Source organism: Polypterus senegalus, chromosome 4, assembly GCF_016835505.1.
Source record: "Polypterus senegalus isolate Bchr_013 chromosome 4, ASM1683550v1, whole genome shotgun sequence".
NCBI classification, from domain to species: domain Eukaryota; kingdom Metazoa; phylum Chordata; class Cladistia; order Polypteriformes; family Polypteridae; genus Polypterus; species Polypterus senegalus.
Window position 1 is genome coordinate 181907390 of NC_053157.1, and position 15936 is coordinate 181923325.

Below are 15936 nucleotides of genomic sequence, written 5' to 3' on the forward strand. Positions count from 1 at the left end.
ATAGAAAGTGTCATATTATAATTTAATCTTGGTCTGCATTCTTTCAGTGTATTTTCTATCAGGTTAGTAAAATAGTGAGTACAGGCAACCACGCATCAACTATGGAGAATGTAAGTAAATTTAAGGGAGCTGACACCTGTCAACAAGAGTCATTAGGCAGATCAGTTCCCAGAAAGTGTTGTTCCCAAGAGAACTATTTAAAGAAACTCTGCATTCCATATGATAGCAGTAGAAGAGGGATGGTAGTGACTGACACCAGACCAATTCTGTAAAGACTGAACAGCAGGCACCCAGACAGATACAGAAGCATATATACTTTAAAAAGAAATGGCAGTAACAATCAGTGAATCACTCTCCAATTGCTTTAATGGTACACAAAGTAGGAGTTTATGCACATATTAAAATAATACATTTCAGACAATTTTCTCCATATTTCTGAAAGGCACTGACAATGGGGTACCCTAATAATTCTATGTGTGCCCTGTGAAAATAGGTTTGAATCAGCTTTGAGAGCTTCACCAAAAATAGAAATGCAACTTGTCACTGCTGGCTATGATGTTCATTTTTTTCAAATTGCCTTTTGTTTTGTTTCCACTGATCCCTCTTTCTTCTAAAATGAGCCTTATTTCTCTTGTGAACAGCTTCAGCATCCACTATCCAGAAAATATACAGCACTTATTCTTTGAAGAGATGAGATCACTTACCAGAGATACAGACAAATAACCTATGGATGAGATCGCTGCTCCCATGGAACCGGGAGCGAATCTTCTCTCTTGCTGCTATCTTTGCTGCTTGCAGAGCTAGCTGGATTTCCTGATGATCAATGTCTTCTGATGTGCTTGAACTGGTTGTTATGCTATCAATGGGACTGTGGAACACAAACAAAGAGCATCATTCTGTTACAAGATTTAAAAGGTCACAAGTATCTTTTAAGGCCAATACTAGACTAGAGACTGTAGCCTACTAAGTTTGTTTATACACTTCTTTGTAATTTTATACCGTTATGTTTGACTCATATAACTTCATTTTGTAATTGTTACTTAAAACTTGTCAAGTATACTGCCAAATGAATCCTGGTGCTAAACCAACTGCAAATATTTCTTTTCATTTTGTTCTTCTGACCTTGATTTTCAAAGCTCTTTGGCTTTGTTGTCTTTGCACTCACTAATCTCCCAGTTTTGACCCTTTTCCATTTAGCGTCTCTCTCTTCTGGTTTGTCTTTTAAAATCATGTTGTTTACTGAACATAATTATGAAATTACATCTTTACAACCTATCTTTAACTTCATGGAAAAAATATATTGAATCTTGTAATTTGTAAAATAGAATTACACTGTAGATTGCATTTGTTTATAACATATTTCAAAATAAGATGTTCCGGACGTCAACACCTTCTGCTGAATCGTACATTGTCAACAGTAATCCATAGCGAAAGGATTACATTTCATACTTATCTTCACTCCATACCTTATTAATGTAGTTACTTAGTTAAACTACACTATACCCATACAGTGCCCTCCATAATATTTTGGACAAAGACACATTTTTTCCCATGATTAACCTCTCTGCTCCACAGTTTCAAATTACAAACCAAACAATTCAGATGTGATTTAAGTGCATAAGGCAGACTTTAAGTTAAGGGTATTTGTATATATTTCACTCACATCACGTAGAAATAACAACACTTTTTCTACACTGTCCCCCCATTTCTTGGCACCATAATGCTTGGGACATAGCAATGGTAGGTATATTAAAGCAGTCAAATTTAGTACTTTGTTGCATATCCCTTGCATGAAGTGAGTGCTTGAAGTGTGTCATTCATATACATCACCAGGTGCTGAGAATCTTCTCTGGTGATGCTCTGCCAAGCCCCTAATGCAGCCATCTTCATCTCCGGTTTGTTTTGGGGGCTTCTCTTTAGCATATGGAAGGCAAAATCACTTTGATTGGGTGACTGACTTGGCCATTCAAGAATTTTCGATTACATCTTGCCTGAAGAAGGGGCCTGAGTTGCCTCGAAAGCTTGCATATTGTAATCTTTTTAGTTAGCCAATAAAAGGTGTCATTTTGCTTGGCTTTTCTCTATATTTTTAGCTTTGAATTTTTGGGGTCATTATCTTTCTGTGGGATGAAGCATCATCCAATGGGTTTGGAGGCATTTACTAGAACTTGAGCATGTTTCTACACACCTCAGAATTCATTGTGCAACTGTTGTCAGCAGGCATATTATCAATGAAGATAAGGGTACCACTACCTGTGGCAGCCATACATCCCCAAGCCATAACGCCCCCACCACTACGTTTAATAGATGAGGTGTTATGGTTTGGATTTTGGGTAGTTCCTTTTCGTCTCCACACTTTGCTCCTCCCAACTCTCTGATACAGGTTCATCTTTGCTTTGTCTGCCCACAAGACCACTTTCCAGAATTCTACAGGCTCTTTTAAATACTTTTACCCAAACTGTAGTCTGGACATCCTGCTTTTGTGGCTAACTAGTGGTCTGTAGTGGGCCTCTGTTGTTCTGTTTACAATGTCTTCAATGGATAGTTATCTCTTCTCATTCATACACATCTTCCTCCTGAAAACTATTTCTGATCTGTTGAACAGGTACTTGGGGCTTTTTCTTTCCCATAGTGAGGATTCTGTTTCATCAACACTGGAGATTATCCATTATCTGCCTGTCCCCTTGTGATTAATGAGCTCACAAGTGTGTTCTTACTTCTTAATGATATTTCAGACAGCTGGTTTAGGTAATCCTAAGGCTTTACAAATGTCTCTAATGGTTTTATTCTTGTTTATCAGTCTCATAATGGCTTCTTTGACTTTAATTGGCACAGGTCTTGTTCTTATGTTGAACAATAGCGACTGAAGACTCCAAAGGATAGAAGCAAGCCGAGTTATCTAATGCCAGTACTACTGAAGCAATGAAACACACCTGAGGAATAAACAGCACCTGTGATGGCAATATTGTCCCAAACATTATGGTAACATGAAATGTGGGGACCATGTAGAAAAAGTGTTGTAATTTCTACACTGTGTGACTGAAATGGATCCAAATACCCTTAAATTACAGTCTGTAATGTGCACTTTAATGACATCTAAATTGTTTGATTTGTAATTTTAAATAGTAGATCAGAGATGTAAATAAATGTAAAATTTGTCTTTGTATGAAATATTATGGAGGGCAATATTCACAATATCTTTAACACATTCAGGGAAATGTTATCCTCAACAAGGGTAATGAGCAATTTCTGTAAGAAGCCATAAAAGAAATCTGAAAGAAGAACTGGCTTCCTTTCAAGCAAGGAAGGCTGCTTGTTTTTGATGGAACAAGTGACTATTTATGTGACAGAAGTCACTATAATAGTCATACAAATTTGTAGTGGTAATTCTTCTGGGAGAAATAATACTGAAATGAAGGGTCTGGACATTGTTTGGGTACAGGAAGGAAGTGGAGAATGTGCCACTGGAGTGGTACTCCAAACGTAGGTGTACTGCTAGGGCTACCAGATCTTCCCTGAACCAATTAGAGATGGGACGATGTCTGCTGGGCCAAGATGGAAGGCTTAAGATTCATAAACACTTTTTTCATATATTTGTGTTATAATCTATTAAGCTAAAATTAGAATGTGCGGCTGTATGTTTCACCCTCTTTAACAATACTTGCATACACAACTCCACAACTATAAAACAACTCTGATCATAGCTTAAATTATATTTAAATTAGAATTTAGAGTACTATACAAAACACATTATCTGTGAGGTTTTTAGTTTCTGTTTTTATTTTTATATGTTATCACATACTTGTTTTAGGTGTTTTTGAGACACCTGAATATGATTATGACACTTATTTCTGGAAATACCAATTGCTGGAAAAGTTATCTCATTGTTTTGGACTGTTATTATTTACCATTTTGAATTTCACATTATTGTTGCTGTGTTTGGTTTTCTATCATCAGGGCTGCTTTTCACATTGCTGGGGTAAATCAACAGAATTAAAGACCATCTAGGAATTTACTTCCTTATCTGAACTGTAGATTCAACAAAATTTTTCAAGACACTCTTTCTAAAAGATTTCAATATCTTTTCTTGGTTCTGACTTTTTTGCCCTGTATTTCTTACCGCAATTTTTGTTTCTCATTTTGGTTTTAATGATCATGTTTTTGATCTCCCCATTTTGACCCTTTTTTACTCTTAAGTTTCTCCTGATCATTTCCCAAATCTAGTCTGTTTACTAATGTAACAATTACTAACATCAAATAAACAGTATGAATAAAAAATAAATAAAAATAGAAAGCATACCACTTCTACCACTACTAATGACAAACAGTAAAGTTTTATCAGAACCAGTCAGCAATGTTACTAATATCATCATCATTTTTGCAAAGGCAGAATTTAAAATTCTTCTTTCTTAGGTAAAGGTTCTGCTATAGTCACTCTGTCCTGCTTTTCTTGTGAAATGATCTTTTACAAGGATGTCTACTTGTCTGAAGCAAACTGTTTGGATAGTGCATCTGTCTTCTATCTGCCTTGACTAGAACTGCAGTGAATCGATGCTCCTACTGTTGTAAGGTGTGGCATGCAGAAATGTACACATTGCTATGATGTTGTAAGAAATGTATTTTATGTTAATGAGTTAATAAATTGGCTCTGCTTGAGCAAGTGCAGGTGCATGCAAGAGTATGCCTTCTGGTAGTCAGATGTCCTTTCTTAGGCTGGTTTCCTTGTCTCATATCTCAGATGCTACAGTAAAAGGATTTGGCTTCCCACAATTGTGATATTTATATAAAGAGTTGCTTTTTTACTGAAACTTAAACTCAACCATCATTATTTTGTGGTGTATTCTCAAAAAAACATGTATTGTCGTCATCATTACTTTTGATCTGCATGAAAACAACTCCACTCCTACTGAACCAATTTTGGTCAAATTTGGCACACTTATTTTTAAAGGAAATTTACATGGAAACTTAGATTCCATTGAGGTATCTTGAATAGATAATGATATACACATTATTGAAGTTCCAAAGTCTCACATTTATAAGGCAATGACAATTTTTCAAAACTCTTAAAATACAGAAGCATTCTGTACAACCTCAATTACCGATTCATTTAGTGGTTATTTCAATTTGTATATTTCTTCTTTTACATGAATGATGCCTATCCTGATAGCAAAAGAAATCCCCAATACAAGATACTGTATTTAAATGTTAGCAGAGTCAGGTATCAACAAAGATTTTAACTCTTCCTTAGGAGAAGCAGGAGTAAGGAGCACATCAGATAAATTGATTTCTGTTTAAAGAACAACACTAAAGAGTTAAAATTTCTGCTGCTTTGAAAATTCACGGCGTGCCATTGGTATATCAAGTAGATGCCACTATCCAGGAAACATTCAGCCAACAGCAGTCATGTGGTCATTAGAGTCAATAAAGGTCAAAACAATTGGTGCTGAGCAGCAGATGCAAAGATAGCTGAGCTTTACCAGAAACAGTTGAAAACTGAAAGATGAATAATACAGCACTATTGTACTCTTCTATTTTTTCCCCTACAAAGGTATTTTTGGGAGTTTTTCATGTCTCCCTATAGAAACAAGGGTGAGGGGCTATCACAAAACATGGCCTGTTAAAGCCAATTGAGGCATTCCTTGTCTGATTTTGGACCATACAAGAAATACATTGTTGTTATTGTACTCTGTCACAAAGGAAACTGACAACAGTTCACTTCTGTCAGCAAAAAACAAGAAGGTACAGTTGCATTGTTTAGGAATGCTAACACTGGACAATTTGCAAACAGTTAAAGTCCTACTGAGTACTAGCATGTAGTAAAGAAAATGGATGAGGATTTAGGTTATGTTTGCACTTCTGCAGGTCAGGACTAGCACAGTCCTTAGCTTTCAGATGAAACATCCTTTGCTGTGTGTTGTTAGCCTCTGCTGTTGCAGAGACTACAGCTCTGTCCCCACAGTGTTCCACTTGAATGGGTGAGCAAGATAGTAGGGTTTCAGTACCCAGCAATGAAAATTATTTATTCTCTACAAATGCATGTGCCAGATATTACGTTGGTCTTTGATGATCTTTACGATTGTAATAACTATGAATGAAATCACAGTAGGCAAAGCAGCCATTATAGTAGCAGAATATCTACACCACAACCAAAATGTCTGCACATAACACTAACAACAGGCAAACACATGCTAAACAGCACATGTAAATGCATGAACCTAATTTGCTGACATGCATTAAAACATGCATCAGTGTGCAAAAACACAAAGAAAATACACATGCATTAGTATGTGTCTCTGCATAGACATAGGGGTGAATTAAATTAATCGCCTTCTATTTTCTGTGTCCTCTTTCCAAACACGCACTTAGTCTCTCATTATATGAAAGTAAAAACCAATTTTACATTGTGTACAAACAGATCTTAATTACTTACTTCCAAACTGGTGAAAATTTGGTACTGCTTTCTGTTTTTGTGGGAGGGCTGCCACAAAGATTTCTGTTTTGTTTTCTATATTGGAAATGCCATCTTTTGGTATGAAATAGAAATGTTTATTTCTTTACTGAACTGCATTTGTACTTCAGGTGAAAACTATCTTTGGATGCCCAAAATTTATCTTTTTAATCAATTAAAAAGCATAACTTTCTTGAAGATGTTTCCCAAAAAGGGCATTTTCTGCATTCATTCTTTTCTCTATAATGCACCATTGTTAAGAGACAGACTAGACAGATAAATAGGCAGCAATTTTATTTTAATTTACATATCCTCATTTTCAAACCTGCTTAAACCTCTTCAGGGTCAAAGAATTGACCCTTACGGCATTAACTGTAAGGCAGGAACCAAAAGTGGGTAGTGATGGCAGAGGTGTCAATAAGGGGTTATGAAATACAGATCGCCCAGGAGCATGCACTTCATAGCCCCTCCTCAAACATACCCACATAAAAATATTACCAAAAAAATATAAACCTTAAAATATATATAGTACTTATATAAACATAAAAATATTTTTTTTAAAAGTCAGCCACAGTACTCTTATTTTCAGTCATGAGAAAATCTACTCCCTGCCACCAATCTGATATTCCTGCTTCTACCGCACCCCCTAAAGTATCAACTATCTCACCCAGAGCCTCTAATCATGGGTGGCAGGAAGTCAGCCCTTCATTATGCACACTCAGTTATTCAATATCAATTTAAAGGACAAAAAATATTGCACATTTTTAAGATGTGAAATGAAAACAAGATATAGTGGGTTCAGAAAATATTCATATTCCTTCACTTATTACACACTTTACTGCACTGCAGATTTAAATGGATGCATAAAAATGCCTTTCTGGACCCTCAATCTACACTCAATAACTTAAAATGACAAAGTGTAAACATCATTTTCAGAATGATTTGTAACTTTATTAAACATAAGAACATTGTTTTGAGTCTTCTTGGGCAAGTCTCTATATGCTTTGCAAACCTGGATTTGGGAAGTTTGTTCCATTCTTCCTGGCAGATACTCTTAAGCACCATTAGATTGGATCTGTAAAATGCCATCTTCAGGGCTCTCCTCAGATGCTATATTGGGTTTAAGTCTGGGCTCTGGTTGAGGCACTTTTTTCAGATTTTCAGAGGCTTTTCGAGAAGGCACTCCAGAATTGTCTTTGCTAGATGTTTTGGGTCACTGTCGTGCTGAAAGGCGAACTGTCACCCCAGTCTGAGGTCACTTGTGGTCTGGAGCAGGTTTTTCTCAAAGACCTCTCTATATTTGGCTGCATTCATCCACCCGTCAATTCTGACAAGTTCTCTTGCCACTGAGAAGCACCTGCACAGCATGATGCTGCCACTGTCATGCTTCGCTGTAATCATGGTATTAGCCAGGTGATGAGCAGTGCCTGATTGTGCTTACCTTGGAGTACTGCCCTCTCTTTTACTCAAGAGAGGATTCAATTTATCCATTATACAAAAACACCTGGCTGATGGAGTGGTGCTAAGAATATTGCCTGACAGATTGTCCTCTTTCAGCAAAGGAATTCCAAAGCTCTGCTAGAGTAAGCAAGGGCCTTCTTGCCTTTATTTAGTTTGGCCAGATGGCCAATTCCAGGAAGAGTCTTGGTAGCCCCAATCTTCTTCCATTTCACAAATATTGAGGGCACTGTGCTCCTGGGAATATTCAAAGCTTTATTCATCTATGCCTCACCATAATTTGAACAGGAGGTCTGCAGAGACCTTGGAATTCATGTCTTGGTTTTTTTCAGGAAATGCTGTGTGAATTATGGGACTTTACTTACACAGGTGTGTGCCTTCCTTAATGATGTCAAATCAATACAGCTTGCCACAAGTGAACTCTAAGCAATTTCTAAACATGTCTAAAGGATAAATAATGCAAAAAGGATGCACCTGACCACAATTTGGAATGCCAAAGCAAAAGATCTGAATGCTTAAAGAAATAAAAGATTACAGTATGAGATTTTTAATACATTTGCAAACCTTTCTGAAAACCTTTTTTCATTTTGTCATCATTTTGTTACTGAGCGCACAACATAATAAAATGTTCAGAAAGTGAAGGGGTCTGAATACTTTCTGAATCCACTATATGTATATCCATCCATCCATTTTCCAGCCCGCTGAATCTGAACACAGGGAGCCAATCCCAGCCAACACAGGGCACAAGGCAGGAACCAATCCCGGGCAGGGTGCCAACCCACCGCAGGACACACACAAACACACCCACACACCAAGCACACACTAGGGCCAATTTAGAATCGCCAATCCACCTAACCTGCGTGTCTTTGGACTGTGGGAGGAAACTGGAGCGCCCGGAGGAAACCCACGCAGACACGGGGAGAACATGCAAACTCCACGCAGGGAGGACCCGGGAAGCGAACCCAGGTCTCCTAACTGCACTACCCCCTATATGTATATCTCATCTTTATGTTTTACACAGCTACTACATTTAGGGGTTTAGATTATTATAAAAGTACTGTAAAAGTACAGTGTAATAGTCCACATTTCACCACTTTTATGTGTAATCCAGGATTGCCATTTTTGTTTTTAATTTATTCTTGATTTTTAGTTTTCAGTTAAAGCTGCAACAAATTACTCACCTGTGAAACACTTCAAATGTACTTGAAAAACATGAGAAATTGCATCTGAAATAATCTCAGAAAGGAACACAGAAGTGCACTGCACACACTGGAACATAACAAAAGGGTCCACTCCTTTTGTTTTATGGACAAGAGCCACAAACATTTGCTGTCTTGATAACTAGACAGGCAGTATCATGTTAATATGGTAGTGATCCAGATGTTGAAAGAAATGAAAGACACTCTGGAGAATGTAGGTTTTCCTTGGCTTACTTACCACACAACATTATGAAAACAACAACCTTAACAAAGAGTCAGACTTTATTACTATACACAAGTAAATTTCCTTAAGATGGTTAGATGTAGGTTGGTCTGTTTTCTCTATTGTTTCATTTCCATCCAAAAAAGTAATATTGACATCTTTGGTCACCATAGGAAATAGAATAAGACATGGGTTAATGTGCATTGCTTTTCACGGACTCATATGAACTATTGCTGAAACAACTTGTGAAAAACATACATTACAATAAAAATAAACCAAACAACCGCATAAAAATACATTCATTAAAGGGAAGAAATGTATTCAATGAGAAACAAAAAGAGAAGTGCCTTCACTAAATGTATTATGTCTTTACTCCTTTACTTCATCCAAAGATACAGTTATCTTAAGTGACTATCAGAAGAACACTGTTTCCTGTTTTGGCAGACTTTCAGAGCAAGGTTTAAAGAAGGTCAATTTGGTATACTGCCATTGTAGCTTGGTGATGTTTAAAACAAGAGGCTGCAAGGGGTCAGCCTGAAGAGATGTCAGCATACCTTGGTGTGTATGTGCTGGACAGACTACATGTAGTGACAGATACACTCTCACAGTCACTGCTGGAGATGGAGCTGAATGGGGAATCCTGAAATCCATCTTGAGAACTGAAAATAAAAATAAAAGCAACTAAAAAAAAAACAAAAAACAATCAAGCAAACCAAAAAAATGGAAATGCACAATCCAGAAATCATACCAGTAAATGACAATGGAAATGTCGGAAACAGAAACAAATGAGTACTTGCACACCAAAAATAGAAGCAAAAACACAATCTAATTCATTTGCACTGCAAAAGAAGACTCTGATATACACACATTAGGTATACATTAGTTTTTTTCAAAGTGCAGCAGTCTAACATATTAAAGATGGTGACAATTCTATATTAAATAATGACTTTTTTTAATTTAGAGTAAATGAGGCTGCACAACCCCAATTAAGGTTAAAAAATGCCCGTTAACTGCCCAACTGCACAAAGCAAACCACACTTTACCCATACTCCCTTGACTTCAGTGTTGTTGACACTACATGCAGAGCTTTACACTCCATAATCCAAGACTTGAAGATGATGTTGCATGACTCAGTGAATGGCACAGATTAAGTAATAGATTCATCTATCTAAGGTAACTATGTAATTATTTTGTGTGTGTATACAATTTAAGGGGCTGTTGGCCCATTTGGCAATGATTCTGGTCTTAAACCCGATTCTGCTGGAAAAGATTATGGTACTCAGTGACCCTAATTCAGAAGGTGGTGGTTCAGAAAATAGATGGATATCTGGTTTCCTGATTGCCATCTTTTTGACATAATTTACTTTTCCAGTAGAGCAAATATGGATGGAAAAGAAACAGCCAGAGTGAGGAGCTCAGTATAATTTACAACATTAGTGGAGGCAGGCAAAGTACAACTTATATAAGACATGTCTAAAGAGTTAAAAAGAAATATTTCATACAAAATTTTATTTTCTGAGCAATTGACATCTAACACTACAGATGGGTGGGCATGGTTGTTCAAGCTGTGTTACTGCTTGAAAAATTCTGCAGGACTTGCTTAATACAGAGAATGTCACACTCTTGCAAAGCATACTGTACTGCACACATAGTTGTATGCTCAATAGTTTTCATCCATCCATCCATCTTCCAACCCGCTGAATCCGAACACAGGGTCACAGGGGTCTGCTGGAGCCAATCCCAGCCACCACAGGGCACAAGGCAGGAACCAATCCCAGGCAGGGTGCCAACCCACCGCAGAATAGTTTTCATATTGCTAGTATTCATATAGTTAACATACAGTCATGTGAAAACATTAGGACACCCTTTGAAAGCATGTGGTTTTTTGTAACATTTTTAATAAATGGTTATTTCATCTCCGTTTCAACAATACAGAGAGATTAAAGTAATCCAACTAAACAAAGAAAACTGAAGAAAAGTCTTTTCAAGATCTTCTGTAAATGTCATTCTACAAAAATGCCTATTCTAACTGAGGAAAAAGATAGGACACCCTTGCCCCTAATAGCGAGTGTTACCTCCTTTGGCTGAAATAACTGCAGTGAGACGGTTCTTGTAGCCATCTACCAGTCTTCGACATCGGTCTGAGGAAATTTTACCCCACTCCTCAATGCAGAACTTTTTCAGCTGTGAGATGTTTGAGGGGTTTCTTGCACGTACAGCCCTTTTCAAGTCACCCCACAGCATCTCAATGGGATTCAAATCTGGACTTTGACTTGGCCATTCCAGGACTCTCCATTTCTTCTTTTTCAGCCAATCTTTGGTTGATTTACTAGTATGTTTTGGGTCATTGTCATGTTGCATGGTCCAGTTCCGCTTCAGCTTTAATTTTCTAACTGATGGTCTCACATGTTCTTCAAGCACCTTCTGATACACAGTAGAATTCATCGTGGATTCTATGATGGTGAGCTGACCAGGTCCTGCTGCAGCAAAGCAGCCCCAAACCATGACACTTCCACCTCCATGCTTCACAGTTGGTATGAGGTTCTTTTCTTGGAATGCTGTGTTTGGTTTACGCCAAACATGTCCTCTGCTGTTGTGTCCAAATAATTCAATTTTGGACTCATCTGTCCAAAGAACATTATTCCAGAAGTCCTGGTCTTTGTCAACTTTATCTCTGGCAAATGTCAGTCTGGCCTCGATGTTTCTCTTGGAAAGCAAAGGTTTCCTCCTTGCACACCTCCCATGCAAGTTAAACTTGTACAGTCTCTTTCTGATTGTAGAGGCATGTACTTCTACATCAACAGTAGCCAGAGCCTGCTGTAGTTCTCGAGATGACACTTTAGGGTTTTTGGAGACCTCTTTTAGCATCTTGCGGTCTGCTCTTGGGGTGAACTTGCTGGGGCGACCAGTCCTGGGCATGTTGGCAGTTGTTTTGAAAGCCCTCCACTTGTAGACTATCTTCCGGACAGTGGAATGGCTGATTTCAAAATCTTTTGAGATCTTTTAAATCCCTTCCCAGACTCATAGGCTGCTACAATCTTTTTTCTGAAGTCCTCTGACAGCTCTTTTGTTCTCACCATGGTGCTCACTCTCACTTCAACAGTCAGGAGCACACCAAACTAAATGTCTGAGGTTTAAATAGGGCAAGCCTCATTCAACATGCAGAGTAACGATCTACTAATTATGTGCACCTGGTGTGATATACCTGTGTGAGATCTGAGCCAATTTAAGAGGGAATACATGTGAGGGTGTCCTATCTTTTCCTCAGTTAGAATAGGCATTTTTGTAGAATGACATTTACAGAAGATCTTGAAAAGACTTTTCTTCAGTTTTCTTTGTTTAGTTGGATTACTTTAATCTCTCTGTATTGTTGAAACGGAGATGAAATAACCATTTATTAAAAATGTTACAAAAAACCACATGCTTTCAAAGGGTGTCCTAATGTTTTCACATGACTGTACAGTGCATCCGGAAAGTATTCACAGCGCATCACTTTTTCCACATTTTGTTATGTTACAGCCTTATTCCAAAATGGATTCAATTCATTTTTTTCCTCAGAATTCTACACACAACACCCTATAATGACAACGTGAAAAAAATTTACTTGAGGTTTTTGCAAATTTATTAAAAATAAAAAAACTGAGAAATCACATGTACATAAGTATTCACAGCCTTTGCCATGAAGCTCAAAACAGAGCTCAGGTGCATCCTGTTTCCCCTGATCATCCTTGAGAAGTTTCTGCAGCTTAATTGGAGTCCACTTGTGGTAAATTCAGTTGATTGGACATGATTTGGAAAGGCACACGCCTGTCTATATAAGGTCCCACAATTGACAGCTCATGTCAGAGCACAAACCAAGCATGAACTCAAAGGATAGGTCTGTAGACCTCCGAGACAGGATTGTCTCGAGGCACAAATCTGGGGAAGGTTACAGAAATATTTCTGCTGCTTTGAAGGTCCCAATGAGCACAGTGGCCTCCATCATCCGTAAGTGGCAGAAGTTCGAAACCACCAGGACTCTTCCTAGAGCTGGCCGGCCATCTAAACTGAGCGATCGGGGGAGAAGGGCCTTAGTCAGGGAGGTGACCAAGAACCCGATGTTCACTCTGTCAGAGCTCCAAAGGTCCTCTGTGGAGAGAGGAGAACCTTCCAGAAGGACAACCATCTCTGCAGCAATCCACCAATCAGGCCTATATGGTAGAGTGGTCAGACGGAAGCTACTCCTTAGTAAAAGGCACATGGCAGCCCGTCTGGAGTTTGCCAAAAGGCTCCCGAAGGACTCTCAGACAATGATAAACAAAATTCTCTGGTCTAATGAGACAAAGATTGAACTCTTTGGTGTGAATGCCAGGCATCACGTTTGGAGGAAACTGGGCACCGCTAATCACCAGGCCAATACCATCCCTACAGTGAAGCATGGTGGTGGCAGCATCATGCTGTGGGGATGTTTTTCAGCGGCAGGAACTGGGAGACTAGTTAGGATAAAGGGAAAGATGACTGCAACAATGTACAGAGACATCCTGGATGAAAACCTGCTCCAGAGTGCTCTTGACCTCAGACTTGGGTGACGGTTCATCTTTCAGCAGGACAACGACCCTAAGCACACAGCCAAGATATCAAAGGAGTGGCCTCAGGACAACTCTGTGAATGTCCTTCAGTGGCCAAGCCAGAGCCCAGACTTGAATCCGATTGAACATCTCTGGAGAGATCTTAAAATGGCTGTGCACTGACGCTTCCCATCCAACCTGATGGAGCTTGAGAGGTGCTGCAAAGAGGAATGGGCGAAACTGGCCAAGGATATGTTTGCCAAGCTTGTGGCATCTTATTCAAAAAGACTTGAGGCTGTAATTGCTTCCAAAGGTGCATCGAAAAAGTATTAACCAAAGGCTGTGAATACTTATGTACATGTGATTTCTCAGTTATTTTTATTTTTAATAAATTTGCAAAAACCTCAAGTAAACTTTTTTCATGCTGTCATTATGGGGTGTTGTGTGTAGAGTTCTAAGGAAAAAAACAAATTTAATCAATTTTGGAATAAAGCTGTAACATAACAAAATGTGGAAAAAGTGATGCGCTGTGAATACTTTCCGGATGCACTGTATCGTATAACTGCCATTTCTTTTTATTATTTATCAGGGGGGTCAAACCACACAAACACATGCTACCAGCAGCGTTTTGATTAGTATATTTTTGTTTCTCTTTTTAATTCAGTAACTGATACATAATACAATTTCAAGCTTTCTTGAGCACAGTGGACAGAATGCCATTGGCTGCCTAATCTTTTCTGGTCAGGGGTTCACACCACATGCTTCACAAATATCAGCGTGTAAGCAGTAAACATTTATAGTCAGCCAGAGAGAAACAATTTGAGGTGACAGTTTGAAGATGCATCTTCATTTTCCATAATTCTTTTATTTGCTGATAAAGAAATACATTAATATGGTGAATTGGGATATGTTTTTAACTATCAATCACCTAACTGGATAAATACTTAGTTTGTCTGCCCTCTTTCAAACATCACAGCAGTAAAGATTTACTTGATGCATGTCTTCTAGAAACATCTACAGGGCACTCAATTCTCTTTCTTTCTATCCTCTTTGGCTAGACACTCCAAGCATCTCTAAAAAAAACGTATCACCCGATTTCACAAAGGGAAATTTGGGCGCTAGGAAATAACAAATAAGTGACAATTCATATTGAGTGAAATTGACTGTGACTGCGAGAGGACACTTTAATGTTACAGTGTTATTCACTGGAAAAAAACAGCTACTAACAAAAAGCTATCAAAGAATGGCTCTGAAACGGAAACACTTTTCAACTTTGTCAGTTTTAATTAATTTTCACTTAACTTTATGTTACTTTACTGTACCATTGTGTTTGATATAAGCCTAGCATGCCCCTTTAACAGGATTTCTGAGGACTACTGAAAGGCTAAAAACATGTAATCTTTTAAAAGCAATGTAGAATTTCATATTTACAACCATTCAGTAAATCAGGGTTTTTTTTTTTGCATCCTGCATGATGCGGAAAACGAGAGAGGACTGCCACAGGGGATGGAAATAATTTGATAGTAAAGTCTCGTGGATTATGGCAGAAAGACATGCGTGCTCGCAAAGGAAAAGACAGGCAGATAAAATGAAGCAAAATCACTAAGAGAACAGGAAGGGGGCAATGCACAGGGGAAAAGCAAAGGACAATGGAAGGATCGATGCTGGTCACTTTGAGAAAACTGTTTTTAAGGATTTGGCAAATTTTTCAGAGCAAAAACTCACTGGCGTCTCTGTATAATGATGGAAGGCGAATACCAGTCAATTGGAGTTGAAGCAGAGAGACAGTGGATAAGTTCGAGATGCTAAACATTAAGTAATGGAGAAGGAACAGGTTAAAAGGAAGAGGCTTTTGTAAGACCCTTGTGTTAATAAAATGAAAAGATTAGGTCAAGTGACAATGCAAGAGTTTAGAACTGGCCTTGGGGCCAAATTCATAGTATCCATGTTTCACTCCCTCACCACCACCACCACCACCACCATCACCATCTAAATGCACGCACAGTGCTCAACACACAAAAACAGCATTATTGGTGAGCATCTGATTTCAGAACCTGTGTG

General features: G+C 38.3%; 1 protein-coding gene across 3 annotated transcripts in view; it reads right to left on the bottom strand.

The window, feature by feature from the left end:
- zfyve28 (zinc finger, FYVE domain containing 28) overlaps positions 1–15936 on the bottom strand; it is a 411740-nt gene that overhangs the window by 76058 nt on the left and 319746 nt on the right. For 2 of the 3 annotated variants that reach the window (XM_039751730.1, XM_039751732.1), the window contains exons 9-10: positions 9883–9987; positions 705–868 (exon numbers count right to left, since the gene is read on the bottom strand). In XM_039751730.1, the coding sequence (XP_039607664.1) occupies positions 705–868; positions 9883–9987 (269 nt within the window). The remainder of the gene's footprint in view (positions 1–704; positions 869–9882; positions 9988–15936) is intronic. The other variant, XM_039751731.1, reaches the window with a different exon arrangement.